Here is a 16,716-nt window from a genome sequence, read left to right as displayed (position 1 = left end):
CACAGCTGCCCCACTGTAATGTGCTATTAGGGAGGTTAAAGGTAAATTCAAAACTATCAATAGAGTACAGTTAAATAAAAGCTGTTTTGATTGGTCGCTGACAACGTAGTACACTGCATATTGTGCATATTCTATATGGCCTGTAAACACATCACTGACATACAGATAGCAAAGCCTGCATCACTGATCACCTGCCTTTAACCATTTCTTGAGAAGGCCTGTCAGCTTTCTCTGCCATTTCTCAGTTCATTTGGTTGATGTTTTTCCTCAGTGAACTGGTTGGACCATGGCAGGACGTTGAGGGAACAGGGTGTGGAGGAGACAGAGATGTTGCTGCTGAGAAGGAAGTTCTTTTACTCAGACCAGAATGTGGACTCCAGAGACCCTGTCCAGCTCAACCTGCTTTATGTACAGGTACACAAAGTACTGCCATAAACCTGGTTAATCTCTCTGAAGCATGCCAGTTAGTCAGGATCAGTTTCATTTTCTCCTGGAAAGACTGTGCAATTTTCCCAGGCTTTAAAGGGTTTTTAAAATTCGGCATGAATTAATCAGGTGGTCTTTTTTCTGTGTTTTACATGCTAATTGCCAGGTTAAATTTTGTATTCACAATCAGTTCTGTTCCTCAAATTTCTGTTTAGTGGATATCTAGGTGCAGTGCTCTTTCTTCAGTAGCTTTTCATCAAATTAAAGCTGGTAGTAATACATAATGATAAGAGGTATTGTAGCCTTAAACAGTATCTGTGCCGAAAGAGGTCCCTTCGAGTTTCCATAAAGGGGCACTTGCAGCACTACTTTATGAGCAGGTTTACAGACAGACTGAGAGGCTGTTCAAGATGGAATCACCAGGCAGTTAGGGCCATTGTAATTAAATGAGAACTACAGAATGTATAGTTCACATTTCCAAAAAACTTCTACAGGTGCTGGATCAAAAAGCAAACTGAAGGCAAAAAACAGACAACAAATCGCAGCACATCTGCATGATAAAGAGTAAATGTTTTTTCAAACTAGACTGATCAGAGCAGAGCTGGATAACACTGCCTGATGGTCCATCATAAAGGATAAAGCATGCCTCCATAGAAAGGGCAAAACAAATACAAAAAAATACAAAAAAACCCAACATATTAAATCCAACAAATTAAAAATTCAATCACATTTATTGCATTATCATGATACTTAAGTCATGATACATTATTATTGCGATTTAAATATGTTGTGATATGCAGGGTATTGCAATGAAATATATTATATTGTCATTTATTACCTATTTTCAACTGTAAATTATGTCCCCAAAGGGAAACTTTGTCAACATCTGTTTTATCGAATAAGATAAAGTTTTCAGTCTGTTCATCTTACTTCAGCTATTTTTTATCTAGTGGACTGAAAAAGCAATTGATTATATTATTCTAGTAGGCCACCTTAAGTTTAATTTTTATTTGTAATATTAATAATTTATAAAATAAAAACATAGATACTTGGCACTGTGTGACGATACAATATTGCCACCCAAAAGTTTTACAGTACTATGCTGCATCTACTGGTGGGCCATCACGATAATAGTATGCAAGCATTATATGATGATGTTAATTCCACTACAGAAGAGACTTGATTATCAATAAAATTAGGTAGGAAAAAAAGTGGATATATTGATATCAGTATCTGTTATTGGCCAAATAAGTTGTTAAATATTGGCATATCAGATATCAGCAAAAAATCCAATATCTTGCATCCCTGCTGAAGAAAATCTTTGTTACATCCAAATGTTGTTGTAAAAAATTTGAATAGCTGGAAGCTATCAGTAGAGTGTGTAGATCTGTTGTCTGTTTTACCTAATCAGAACTTACATAACTAAATACAGGAATGTATGTTGTTCAGCTTTAATGCACCACAGAAAAGAAAAGACACACTCCTTTATGTACCTTTCACACCACTATCTTATTACAGTCAGCATTCAACTCCACAGAAAGTGACAATGTCCATGTACCATATACCTGCTTTTGTTTTTGTACTTGTCAATTCATACGTAGGTATGTTTTCAATGGGACATTTGTGCTGGCACTGTATTAACCTGAATAACTGTTACTTCTCTGAACAGAAATAGCCTTAACCAAGTAACAGCCTTTCATATGAGTATTAACTGTGTGTGTGTGTGTGTGTGTGTGTGTGTGTGTGTGTGTGTGAGACAGGCCCGTGATGATATTCTGAATGGATCTCATCCAGTCTCCTTTGATAAGGCCTGTGAGTTTGCTGGCTATCAGTGTCAGATTCAGTTTGGTGATCACAACGAGTCCAAACACAAGTCTGGATTCTTAGAGTGAGCGCTGTCTTCGTATTTACATATTCACCATTTTCTTTTTGTTACATCCATTCACATTTGACATTTCTGTTTGGAATTGCCTTCTTGAAACTGTGGTGAGGCTTGTTTGACTCTTTTTGAACTCTTTTCTCATCAGTTTAAAGGAGTTTCTTCCCAAAGAATACATCAAGCACAAAGGAGAGAAAAAGATCTTTCAGGTAAGACCTGGGCTCTGTGGATGTACAGGAGCCTGTCACTTTTGATTACATGGTTGTGCTTCTTGATCTGTTTTCTTCATCTCTCCTGGCTAGAGGTATTAGACTACATATAGGCAGTATAACATACATTTAGTTTTACTGCTTAAAGGTACACTCAGATTTTGTTGTATCTTACAGAAGAGGCTTTGAGATGTGGAGGTGGCATTTCAAAGCTATATTTGAAACTCAGATTTACAAAATATGTCCAACAGTCTAATTAAATGCAGGATAAAATGTTAAATGCAGCACAAATTACGTAGCATCTTAAATGTCCATAAATCATGAGATGCTAGAAATCTAAGAAAGATTACTTATATTTGGGTTTGCTTACACACAGTTGATGTACTCCTGATTCTTTCTCTTCTCTCTGCAGGCGCACAAAAACTGTCAGAACATGACAGAGATTGAGGCCAAAGTCAGCTATGTGAAGCTGGCCAGGTCTCTAAAAACCTACGGAGTGTCATTCTTTCTGGTCAAGGTGAGGAGAAAAGTGTCACTTAACATCTCTGTGTGATGGAATTGCAGAACAGTGGCTTGATATGATGGAGATGCTACATTTGGTTTGAGGCCCTGTCTACACCTATACAGATTTTTTCAAAATGGATATTTTCTTCCACATTTTGGCTTCTGGTCCACACTCAAACAAAGTGTTCGATCACTTGAATGAAATATACGTGAAAACACTTTCTATGGTGCAGATTTTTCAGCCTCTGGTTACTTTGTATCTGTGTCAACATGTAACATGAAGCATTGTAGAAACAATGAGTTCATCTCCTTAATTTGCAGATGCCCATTGTTCCTTTGTGAAATGAGCACGCGCCAGAAACAGTAACGACAGCCTCCACCCCAGAGGCATTATGTTTTTGAGTTGTCAGTCCGTTCATCCTTTCCATTCTCATGAATATCTGAAGAATGCCATGGGTTGTTCATTTATTTTTTTAATTTGGCACAAATGTTCCCTTGGACTCAGCGATGAACTGATTAGAATTTGGTAGGGATGCACCAAAATGAAAATTTGTGGCCGAAGCTGAAGCCGAATATTATTAAATGCTTGGCCGATTAACGAGTACCGAATACCGAATATCATTGTTTAGTTTTTCATTAGTTTTTGCAGATGAACCCCCTCCAGATTAGTGTTGTCACGGTACCAAAATTGGGACCCACTGTACGGTACCAATGAAAATATCATGGTTCTGAGTAGTATCACGATACCACAGCAAAAATGAGGCAGATGTGCCTTTTGTCATTTATAAAAAGATAAATCACTTTTCTATAATACATCACTGATATTTCAATGGAATAAATTACTTATTGACTTATTCATACTTCAAAAACAGCATCAATCAGTGATTAACATAGGGGGGATCAAAATAAAATAAATAAATAAAATAAAAATCAACCAGCCACCCTCCTCCCCTGACAGGTCCCTTCATAAGTAACGAACAGTCCCTAAAGTGCGGTGAGGTTTGTGGGCTGTTACTGCCAGAAAGAGTAATGTGAACGGCTCGTTTCTCCTCTGACACGTCATATTGGGATGTGCTGGATTCGGCCGAATATATTCGGTTACCGAATTCAGTTACCGAATATTCGGTGCACCCCTAGAATTTGTCAAAGTCAAACGTCAAGGTAACTGTGACCTTGCAACGTCTCATTCTCGTGATTGCAATATCTCAAGAACACTTTTAGGGTATTTCTTCAAATTTGACACAAATGTCTACTTGGACTGATGAATAAACGTATTAGAATTTGGTGGTCAAAGGTCAAGATGAGTGTGACCTCAGCATGATCTCAAGAATTCTTATGCTCATTATGACAAAACTTTACATGAATGTCTAATATGATGTAATGATGAAGTGATGACATTTTATATCCAAAAGGTCAAAGGTCAACTTCATTGTGACATCATAATGTCATGCATGAAATGTGTGTGTATATATGTATACAGTATCTCACATAAGTGAGTACACCCCTCCTATTTTTGCAAATATTTCATTTTATCTTTTCATGGGACAACACTATAGAAATGACACTTTGATATAACTTAAAGTAGTCAGTGTACAGCTTGTATAGTAGTATAGATTTACCTTCCTCTGAAAATTACTCAAAACACAGCCATCAACATCTAAACAGCTGGCAACATAAGTGAGTACACCCCACATTGAACATGTCCAAATTGTGCCTAAAGTGTCAATATTTTATGCGCCAACCATTATTATCTAGCACTGCCTTAACCCTTTTGGGCATGGAATTCACCAGAGCTCACAGGTTGCTTCAGGAATCCTCTCCCACTCCTCCATGATGACATCATGGAGCAGATGGATGTGAAGACACCTTGCACTCCTCCACCTTTTCAGCTTGAGGATGGCCCACAGGTGCACAGGTGAGTTTAGGGCTGGATACATACTTAGCCAGTCCATCACCTTCACCTTCAGCTTCCTCAGCAAGGCAGTTGTCATCTTCTAGGTGTGTTTCGGGTCATTATCATGTTGGAAAACTTGATAATGAAAACTTGCAGCCCAGTTTCTGAAGAGGGGTGATCATGCTCTGCTTGGAATTCATGTTTCCCTAAATGAACCGAGCTCCCCAGAGCCGGCAGCACTCATGCAGCCCCAGACCATTATGCTGCCACCACTATACTTGACTGTAAGCAAGGGACAGTTGTCTTGGTGCTTTTCGCCAAGGTGCCACACATGCTGACAGAGCACCAAGCCAACTGTCCCTTGCTTACATTCAAGTATAGTGGTGGCAGCACTCAAGCAGCCCCAAACCATGATGCTGCCACCACTATCCTTGACTGTAGGCAAGGGACAGTTGTCTTGGTGCTCTTCACCAAGGTGCCACACATGCTGAAAGAGCACCAAGACAACTGTCCCTTGCCTACAGTCAAGTATAGTGGTGGCAGCATCATGGTTTGGGGCTGCATGAGTGCTGCCGGCTCTGGGGAGCTCGGTTCATTTAGGGAAACATGAATTCCAAGCAGAGCATGATCGCCCCTCTTCAGAAACTGAGCCACAATGCAGTTTTCCAACATGATAACGACCCAAAACACACCTAGAAGATGACAACTGCCTTGCTGAGGAAGCTGAGGGTGAAGGTGATGGACTGGACAAATATGTATCCAGCCCTAAACTCACCTGTGCACCTGTGGGCCATCCTCAAGCTGAAGGTGGGGTAGCGCAAGGTGTCTTCACATCCATCTGCTCCATGATGTCATCATGGAGGAGTGGGAGAGGATTCCTGAAGCAACCTGTGAGCTCTGGTGAATTCCATGCCCAAAAGGGTTAAGGCAGTGCTAGATAATAATGGTTGGCGCGTAAAATATTGACACTTTAGGCACAATTTGGACATGTTCAATGTGGGGTGTACTCACTTATGTTGCCAGCTGTTGAAAAGATAAAATGAAATATTTGCAAAAATAGGAGGGGTGTACTCACTTATGTGAGATACTGTGTGTGTGTGTGTATATATATATATATATATATATATATATATATATATATATATATATATATATATATATATACAACAAACAAACAAACAAATATCAGTTTATAAAGCAAACATAAACAAAACATCTGTTCAGGTTTACCCACTCAAGCCTGAACAGGTGAGTTTATATACATAGTTTATATACATATACATATACAGTACAGGCCAAAAGTTTGGACACACCTTCTCATTCAATGCGTTTTCTTTATTTTCATGACTATTTACATTGTAGATTCTCACTGAAGGCATCAAAACTATGAATGAACACATGTGGAGTTATGTACTTAACAAAAAAAGGTGAAATAACTGAAAATATGTTTTATATTCTAGTTTCTTCAAAATAGCCACCCTTTGCTCTGATTACTGCTTTGCACACTCTTGGCATTCTCTCCATGAGCTTCAAGAGGTAGTCACCTGAAATGGTTTCCACTTCACAGGTGTGCCTTATCAGGGTTAATTAGTGGAATTTCTTGCTTTATCAATGGGGTTGGGACCATCAGTTGTGTTGTGCAGAAGTCAGGTTAATACACAGCCGACAGCCCTATTGGACAACTGTTAAAATTCATATTATGGCAAGAACCAATCAGCTAACTAAAGAAAAACGAGTGGCCATCATTACTTCAAGAAATGAAGGTCAGTCAGTCCGGAAAATTGCAAAAACTTTAAATGTGTCCCCAAGTGGAGTCGCAAAAACCATCAAGCGCTACAACGAAACTGGCACACATGAGGACCGACCCAGGAAAGGAAGACCAAGAGTCACCTCTGCTTCTGAGGATAAGTTCATCCGAGTCACCAGCCTCAGAAATGGCAAGTTAACAGCAGCTCAGATCAGAGACCAGATGAATGCCACACAGAGTTCTAGCAGCAGACCCATCTCTAGAACAACTGTTAAGAGGAGACTGCGCCAATCAGGCCTTCATGGTCAAATAGCTGCTAGGAAACCACTGCTAAGGAGAGGCAACAAGCAGAAGAGATTTGTTTGGGTCAAGAAACACAAGGAATGGACATTAGACCAGTGGAAATCTGTGCTTTGGTCTGATGAGTCCAAATTTGAGATCTTTGGTTCCAAGCGCCGTGTCTTTGTGAGACGCAGAAAAGGTGAACAGATGGATTCCACATGCCTGGTTCCCACTGTGAAGCATGGAGGAGGAGGTGTGATGGTGTGGGGGTGTTTTGCTGGTGACACTGTTGGGGATTTATTCAAAATTGAAGGCACACTGAACCAGCATGGCTACCACAGCATCCTGCAGCGACATGCCATCCCATCCGGTTTGCGTTTAGTTGGACGATCATTTATTTTTCAACAGGACAATGACCCCAAACACACCTCCAGGCTGTGTAAGGGCTATTTGACCAAGAAGGAGAGTGATGGAGTGCTGCGGCAGATGACCTGGCTTCCACAGGCACCGGACCTGAACCCAATCGAGATGGTTTGGGGTGAGCTGGACCGCAGAGTGAAGGCAAAGGGGCCAACAAGTGCTAAACACCTCTGGGAACTCCTTCAAGACTGTTGGAAAACCATTTCAGGTGACTACCTCTTGAAGCTCATGGAGAGAATGCCAAGAGTGTGCAAAGCAGTAATCAGAGCAAAGGGTGGCTATTTTGAAGAAACTAGAATATAAAACATGTTTTCAGTTATTTCACCTTTTTTTGTTAAGTACATAACTCCACATGTGTTCATTCATAGTTTTGATGCCTTCAGTGAGAATCTACAATGTAAATAGTCATGAAAATAAAGAAAACGCATTGAATGAGAAGGTGTGTCCAAACTTTTGGCCTGTACTGTATGTATATTCATTCATTATTATATATGAATGTATATTGTATACCTCTTATTGTTTTGCCTTGCTTTATTTTGTTTGGTTTTGAATATATAAGTTTGAGAGGTCCCATGTCAGGAAATGTTCTGTTATCTGAGAAAATTGAACATTAAATAAAAAGTAAATGTGAGTGTGTGTGAATGTGTGTGAACACTGTTGGTTTATTTCCAGTAAGGACATTCTGTTTCCTTAAATGTCCTGCAGGAGAAAATGAAGGGCAAGAATAAACTGGTACCTCGTCTGCTGGGTATCACCAAGGAGAGTGTGATGAGGGTGGACGAGAAGACCAAGGAGGTGATCCAGGAGTGGAACCTGACCAACATCAAACGCTGGGCTGCCTCACCGAAGAGCTTCACCCTGGTGAGTTCTTCAAGGAAAGTTAGAACATGTCATTGACCCTTAGGTGCTGCCCCGAGGAAAGGTTAATTGGAACACAAATGTACAACAGAGCTCTCAGTTTACCTCTTAGTTCACTTTCCAACCCTGACCTATGGTAGCAAAATTTGTATAGTGTGAAAAAATGACATGATGGGTTTAAGCAGCTGAAATAAGTTTCCTTTCCCCAGCCCTTAGCTGTGTTGAGGCATGATATGCTGTGGCGGCATGTGATCCCTGTTGTAACTCTAACTCACTGGCTCAACATGTTTGGTCATGCAGGTGCTGATGTGAGCCTTGAGTCACTTTGCCTGAAAAAAAAACACCCTCAGAAATCCTGGTTTAGTTAGGAACTCCCACCTTAACGTTAACAGATAGGTTGAAACTATTAAAAAAACGCATGAGAATGTATCATGGGTTAGAGGATTTGTTTTGAAACAAGATGTAGAACAACTTGTCCCGGTTGTGACCAGTCTCTCACCCAGTTTACAGTCAGCCCACATCCCTCAAAAGAATCAGCTTTGAAAGTTGATGGCTGATATTTCATACTGCTTTACTACAATTTTTTTTGCCAAAGTTTATAAATATATACCTGCTTTAATCCAGCATTCAACATTTATTTGATCAGATTATTAGACTTGCTTGTAAAACTATTGAATAATTATGAGCAATATATTTATAACCTTGGCTGCCATTCCTGTGGTCTCTCCTTCATAATATAGATACAAAATGCAGGTTTTAATAAATGTGCAGCTGCTTGTCAAACTGTTGTTGGAGGACATAGCTACACTACTATTACTACTACTACTTATGCTTGAGCTGTTAATATCTGTAGATTGACAGCTGATCCAGCTGTGTAGGTAAGATGCAAGTGAGGAAATCCTGGACACATTCAAGACCAGTGAGAACAATCCAATCTCAAATTACTGTAACGTAAACAACTGCATTTTTTTGTTTTTATTTGGCACAAATGTTCACTTGGACTCTAGAACGATCTGATTAGATATTGGTGGCCAAAAGTCAAAGTCAATATGACCTTGCAGCCGTCTTATTCTCGTTATTGTGATATCTCAAGAACACCTTGGGGAATTTCTTCAAATTTGGCACAAACGGACTCAATAATTAATTGTTTAGAATTTGGTGGTCTAAGGTCAAGGTTGCTGTGACCTTTTGTCTGTCCCATTCTTGTGAACACAATGTTTCAAGAAGGCCTTTAAGGGAATTTCCTCTAATATGGCACAAACGTCCATTTGGACCCAAGATTGATCTCATTAGATTTTGGTGGTCAAAGGTCAAGGCTACTGTGACTTTGCGTCCATCTTATTCTCGTGAATGTGATGTGTCAGGAAAACCTTGGGAAATTCTTCAAATTTGGCACAAACATCCATTTGGACTCAAGAATGAATTGTTTAGGATGTGGTGGTCAAAGGCCAGGGTCACTGTGACCCTTAAAAAACATTTTGTTTTTGACCATAACTCAAGAATTTATAAGCACATTATGACATAATTTTACATAAATGTCTAATAGGATATAATGACACAATAACAGAAGGGGAAAATTTGGTCAGATACTGAATTGGTGACACTTCTGTGCTGCCAGAGGGGAAGATGGGTATCTGCGGAGGCAAACAACCATGAGACTGTAATTCCAGTATGCATTTTAAGCAAAAGAAAGATACACCCAAAGTCACTAGCCTGACTCAAACCAGGGATGTTGTTGGTTATGGTCAGCATCTTAACCCCTCAACCATTATGGTCGAGCACCCTGAGAATGTTCTTTTTCTGCTTTCAGGACTTTGGAGACTACCAGGATGGTTACTACTCTGTGCAGACCACTGAGGGAGAGCAGATAGCTCAGCTTATTGCTGGTTACATCGACATCATCCTCAAAAAGGTAACAGTCAACATTATTATGGAACTATTGTGTGTCACATCACTTTTTGTGCAGGTTAAAAAGCAGGGCTAGTGGCACCCCGTTGCCCCAGGGACAACAAAAATTATGTTTTTGAATGAACAGCGATCTTTCCCGGGACGCCATGGGAACAAAAGGACACAGTAAATTCAATATCGACACATCAGGGGAGGCACCCATTGTTTCCCTGATAAAGCTACAATGTGAACAACAATTTGTTGTTGAAAGCAGGAGAGCTAATTAACATTAGCCGTAAGCAGCCATTGGCAACTAACTGCTGACTGATTGAGTTACATTATGATGCATTTATTAATCTCTCTTCAGTAAAAATCAGTATTGGGCAAAGGTAAATTCTAACCCACTAATGATGTAATCAAATGTAATCTTGTAAAGTGTAGTTCTTAGTGAGAAACTTGAATAAATATAGCTGTTTGACGGAAAAATACAATGTTTTCACAGCAATATAACATAGATATTAGATAGGGAATTACTGTATTATGATTATAACAACAATAACAACAACAAAACATTGTTGTTGGCTATTGGCCAAATTCTTATTTTAAACATCAGTATTGGCTCAGAATGTCGTCCTTAGTCATGAGTGCATTGCTCACATCATTGTAAAATTGTCTTGCTGCTGAAAACAGCTGTTGCAACTGAATGGGATCTTCTTCTACTCTAGACTGTTCTTTCTAACGTATCTAGATAAAAATGTGATAATATATCTACTCTGTTTACATTTGTTGACCACTGTCCTTAAACATATGCATTGTGTTATGGCAGTTAAAACCTGCACAGTGTCTCAAATGTGCCATACAGGTCTTTTCAGCCTGCCTGATTTCCAACCTTTCCTGAATCAGGATTTCTTTCAAATTCCATTTTGTATGGTTCAGTGATCTCCACTGATGTCTCTACTGTCTGTCGGCAGAAAAAGAGCAAAGACCACTTTGGCCTGGAGGGAGATGAAGAGTCAACCATGCTGGAAGACTCTGTATCACCCAAAAAGTAAGTGTGTGTGTTACTCATACAGTATACTATGATTTTTTTCAATTTTAAATACTGTAAATTTGCTACCAGTAAATGGTAAGTAGTTGTAGACATATTCATCAAACTCTCTAAACTGTGTCCCCCTACTGCATAGTTGTTATAATCCAGGGAGACGGGAACAGTTGGTATCTATGCTAATACACTGATCGGGCTGTCCTTGTCCTTTCATGATTAGCATGTGCTCACAGCAGTCAGCAGCAATGAGTGCTTGAGAAACTTCCTCCTCTTCCCAGTTTCCTGGAGAATTGCCTGTATTTAGCATTTAAGTAAGTTCTCTTATCCTTGTCTTTCTAACATCACTTCAGGTCCACAGTGCTGCAGCAGCAGTTCAACAAGGTGGGCAAGGTGGAGACAGGCTCAGTGGCCCTGCCAGCCATCATGCGCTCAGGAGCTGGGGGTCCAGAGAGCTTCCAGATGGGCTCCATGCCTCAGGCCAAGCAGCACATCACCAGTGGACAGATGCACAGAGGACACATGCCTCCACTGGTAAGACAAACACAAACATTCCAAAGGTTTTGAGAATTAGCCATACTGTGATTGGAAATGTCTGCATCTGTCCTTAACTGGTTAGAACTTTACAAGTTTACAAATATGTCATGAAACCTATGATGCATTTGAAAGGACAGTTGTACACAAGGCAAGATCGTTGAGAAGGATTTAACCACAAACAGAATAATAACTTTTTTATGCTTCCATGCTGGCAATAGCTGTGGCCAAGGGGATTTCTAAAAAAACTAAATCTAAATCTAATCTAAAATGTCCACTTGGACTCAACGAATGAAGCAATCAGATTTTGGTGGGCATGGTCAGTGTTACCTTGTGCCTGTTTTATTCTTGTGAACATGATATCTCAACGAGGCCTCGAAGGAATTTCCTCAAATTTGGCACAGAAGTCCACTTGGATGCAAGGATGAACTGATTACAATTTAGTGGTCAAAGGGCAAGATCACTGTAACCTTGCGTCAATGCAACAATGAATCCCGCTACTTTAAAGTTTTGATATGAAACTATTTATTTGTCAGGTGTTTTCAAGGATTTATGTCTACCCTTTCTGTGGCTCAGAGCTGATAGCCACAGACAGGGTAAAGAGACCGGCTAACATTGTTCGATTTGTGTGTTCACAGACCTCTGCACAGCAAGCCCTGACTGGAACCATTAACTGCAGTATGCAGGCTGTCCAGGCTGCCCAGGCATCTCTGGATGACTTTGACACCCTGCCCCCACTGGGAACAGATGCTGTGAGACTGAACTTTGCTTTACTCTGTGTACAAGTGGATTCATTTGAGTGCTAATATAATTATGTATGAGTATGAGATCTACATCTTTGTGACCAGACAGTGTTTTTTTAAGGCATCCCAAGCATGGCGCAAAAACAAGATGGATGAGTCCAAACATGAGATCCATTCCCAGGTGGATGCCATCACAGCAGGCACCGCCTCCATGGTCAACCTCACAGCAGGTAGAAACACTGGACTTCACCATATTCTCTAAAAACCCCCAAAATATGTGTTGGGAACATATTTTTAGGTCTCACATGGCGGCACCAAATATGTAGTGATCAACATATTAGGCCTCACCAAGGGACATCAAATATGTAGGGATTTAAATTTGGGCTTCACACGGAGACACCAAATATGTTGGGTTCAGTTCACTAAATAATGTGACTTAATTAACATTAAATCACCTTGTGGGGCACCATTCCCATAAAGGGAAAAATGATAGCCAGTTAAAGATATCAGTCTCATAAAATATGCTAAACTATTAATTTGGAGTTGTGATTAATAATTAAATTAATGACAATAACCAAAATTAACAGTAAAGCCTGAAGGAGTTCTTGACGCAGCAGAGATTGACTATTCATTTACTGTTGTGCAACCTTAAACACACAGCAGGTATGATTCCAAAGAATTATATTTATTCACACACTAGCAAAGCAAACCAAAACACACAAATTCTAACTAACTATATACAAGCTTGGTGTGTGTGTGTGTGTGTGTGTGTGAGAGAGAGAGAGAGAGAGAGAGAGAGAGAGAGAGAGAGAGACAAAGGTAGGTGTGGTGATCAAAGAGCCATTTGGCCTACAAAACAAAATGGCTGACAACAGAGAACTACAAGATGGCCGAATCAAAGTTGGCTTCAGGTCCGGGGAGGTGTTTGTCTGATCGTGTGGTCAGGACAAAGACAAAGGAAAAGAAGCGGGGACTTTGAGATGCCTGTTTGGGTGTAGCTCTGTTGAGAGCCTATTTGTTATTGAGTCTATGTAGCATAGATGTAAGCATCTGGGCTGGTCCAGGCCCAGCCGGAAAGAGGTGTGGGCTGCTCCGCAGTTCCCGAGTAAGAGAGAGGGCAAGACTGTTTGAAAGGAGCAGAACTTAGCTTACAGTTTGGTAACTTCACAGAAAAGCATGTCACTGTAACAGTACTGTCCAATCAAGCTTGACGACTGGTGTCTCACTGAGGTGATGAGACATCCTGGAGATGGTTGTCAGATAGCTCTCTTTGTTTGAAGACAAAGAGCATGCAGAGAGGAAAAGCCTGTCCAGTTTAGATTTTAACAAATGACAAATCATATGTGGTCCTGTGAATCCCAACAATCATCTTAAAGAGCATGTTCTCACCTTGCTGCAGTGATGTAGAAAAGGGTGTGTGATAGGGATGTCCCGATCCGATATTCGGATCGGTATCGGCCGCCAATATTAGCAACAAACGGGCATCGGGACCGGATCGGACTTCATGGAGAAATGCCGATCCAAGAACTCCAGTTTTTCACGAAGTCCGCTCCAGGTTTTCCGGCCAGCTCAGCGCTCCACGAGTCAAGCAGTCCATTCCAGTGATCCGCTCCAGCTCTTACTATCAATTCAACAGGCCAGCATGCAGACGGCAGACACAGGAGGGTAGGAAGAGTAGCGGTCAACTTAGTTAACTGACTATTTGTTTTCTGCTCTGTTTTTTTGAGAGTGATATTTTTATTTGGTTTACACTCTTACTGTTTAAGTAAAGAGCACTGATGGCATTGTTTTGGGCACAATTAGTGAAATTGGAGCCATGGATGGACTACAAAAACACTACTAAAATAACTGAAAAGGAAAGACTGCATTGTTTGTTAAATGCCAACAATGTCTTGTGGTGTTAATCTTTTTTTTATTTATTAGGGGGCCAAAGCACGTGTGTGGAGTCTTGCTGCTATTTTAATTTCATTGTTAGACATTTTAAAGATTTCTTGTGTTGATTTATTTTCTATTTATTAAGGGACCAAAGCAGCCAAGGCAAACCAGCTATATTTTTTATTTAATGTTAATGTTCAAATTTAAAGTTTGTTTATTTAACCCTGTTAACAATAAACAGGTCAGTTTCTCATACCAACTGTTGTGGATCATTCTAACTAACCCGATTAAGTAGTTGTTCTTGTTAGAGTAATATTGCTTGATCAAACCTTTTCTAACATGACTGACAACAAAATAAGTGAATATGTATAATCAGATCGGATAATTGGATCGGATTGGTATAGGTATCGGCCAAAACTCAAGGCTGTAATATCGGTATCGGATCGGAAGTGTAAAAACTGGATCGGGACATCCCTAGTGTGTGAGTACACTGTGTCATCGTGATGGGTACAACAGACTGGAAAATTGTAACCAGAGAGGGCAGTGAAACACTGCATTTCATTTACTAACTTGAAACCTATACATCTACTGTAGTGACATGCGGTACATACATGAAATACTACAAAACTGTCATTTTAGTATTGCTTAAAGGTCCAGTGTATAGCCTTTATTGACATATAGCAGTGAGGTTGTAGAGCGGAAACTTCTTGCATGTGCCAAACGTGTAGGACAACTACACTGGCCCCGCGAAAATGCAAGTGGCCCTATCTAGAGCCATTGTTGGGTTTGTCTGTTTTGTGCTACTGCAGAAACAACATGGTGGACTCTGTGGAAAAAGGGCCTGCTCTTTATGTAAAAGTCAACAGCTCATTGTGGGTATAGGATATAATGATGACGTAATGACGTTATATCCAAAAGGCTGCTTAGATTCAATGACGAACTGATTAGATTTTTGTGGTGAAAGGTCAAGATCACTGTGACCTTGCATAGATCTCATTTGCACGATTGCGATATCTCAAGAACACCTGGAGGGAATGTCTTTAAATTTGGCACACACATCCACTTGGAATGAAAGAATAAACTTATTAGAATTTGGTAGTTGAAGGTTAAAAGTCAAGGTCAGTGTGACCATACAAATCACGTTTTTGGCCATAACTCAGTAATTACACTAATTATGACAAAACTTTACACAAATGTCCGATGGGATAAGATAATGAAGTGATGACATTTAATATTCAAAAGGTCAAAGGTCACCTTCACTGTGACATCACAATGTTATGCAAAAACACTTCTGGCCATTATTCAACAGTATATCTCAGGAACAGAAGGGGAGACATTTGGTCATTGGGAGTGTCACCTGAATTGGTGGTAATTAGGCACTGCCACTCAGATGTGATAGGTTCAGACTGAACCCATGTTGGACTCAGTCTGAACTTATCACCAGTGGCGGCTCCTGCCAAATTTCTCGGGGGGGGGGGCAATTGTTATGATGATCGCTGATGTGACCCGTTCGATGGGTAAATTTGAATTAATTTGGCTCTACAATGACTGAACAATCCACTGTGGTCATCAACAGACTACTTTTCAACAGTTTGCCCACACAAATACCTTTGAATGTGAACAGAGACCTGTTTTACCATTAATCAAATAAAACTGAGTAAGGTATTCACTGAGTCATTGTCAGTCTTAATCAGAAAACATTTCATTATAGCTAAGTGGAAATTAATTTTGTGTTCTGATTAAATGCAGGCATACCCTACAACTTAATACAATGCACATCACATAGTATCACTGCTCTTTGACCTGATCTGAATGTTTTTTTGTTGTTGTTTTTCAGTTTCAGTTATATATTTGGGGGGCATTTTGGGCATTGGGGCACGTGTCCCCCTCAATGTATATGGTGACTACGGCTCTGTCAGCATGCATAATTAGGCTACTGTTGTCTGGGTGCACAAAGGTGAAGTGTGCTGGTCTTGTCATACAAAGTTTGATGGAGTGTCAACTGGACAATATGGAGATATTTGCATCTTGAAAGCCGGACTACAAATGTGGATAGACAGGGAGAAACACACGCAAGCCTAAGACGTGGTAAGATACGATATTCCTCACTGTATGAAGTGACTAATACCAAGATCTGTATAATGGGTTGTAAAGAAATTCGTCAGGTTTTTATTTTGTAGACACTTGATCTGTAGCCTATTTATAGCGTGATGGGATGACAGCACAATGATGTGTGTGATCACTGGAAAGCTCTGGTCCTGCGCTGTGGTTCCGCTGTTTCACGTGATGTGTGGCTTCTTGCTAATGGTCGCGGAGAATATCCAGAGAAGAACAGGTGTGAATTTGGGCGCACTATGTGTCGTTACTTTATAACCTATATGGTTAAAAAGCCTCTTGGATCAGCTGGAAACTTTAG

At 40.2% G+C, this 16,716-nt stretch overlaps 1 protein-coding gene across 2 annotated transcripts in view; it reads left to right on the top strand.

The window, feature by feature from the left end:
* tln1 (talin 1) overlaps window positions 1-16,716 on the top strand; it is a 177,506-nt gene that overhangs the window by 58,464 nt on the left and 102,326 nt on the right. For both annotated transcript variants that reach the window (XM_033646697.2, XM_078161887.1), the window contains 10 exons: window positions 272-414; window positions 2,187-2,314; window positions 2,454-2,514; window positions 2,927-3,031; window positions 8,067-8,222; window positions 10,030-10,131; window positions 11,078-11,154; window positions 11,502-11,682; window positions 12,321-12,434; window positions 12,547-12,655. In XM_033646697.2, coding sequence (XP_033502588.1) covers window positions 272-414; window positions 2,187-2,314; window positions 2,454-2,514; window positions 2,927-3,031; window positions 8,067-8,222; window positions 10,030-10,131; window positions 11,078-11,154; window positions 11,502-11,682; window positions 12,321-12,434; window positions 12,547-12,655 — 1,176 coding nt within the window. The remainder of the gene's footprint in view (window positions 1-271; window positions 415-2,186; window positions 2,315-2,453; window positions 2,515-2,926; window positions 3,032-8,066; window positions 8,223-10,029; window positions 10,132-11,077; window positions 11,155-11,501; window positions 11,683-12,320; window positions 12,435-12,546; window positions 12,656-16,716) is intronic.

Source organism: Epinephelus lanceolatus, chromosome 19 (assembly GCF_041903045.1).
Source record: "Epinephelus lanceolatus isolate andai-2023 chromosome 19, ASM4190304v1, whole genome shotgun sequence".
Classification (NCBI taxonomy): Eukaryota; Metazoa; Chordata; class Actinopteri; order Perciformes; family Serranidae; genus Epinephelus; species Epinephelus lanceolatus.
Note: the sequence above shows the minus strand (reverse complement) of the source record. Positions and strands in the feature narration are given on the sequence as shown.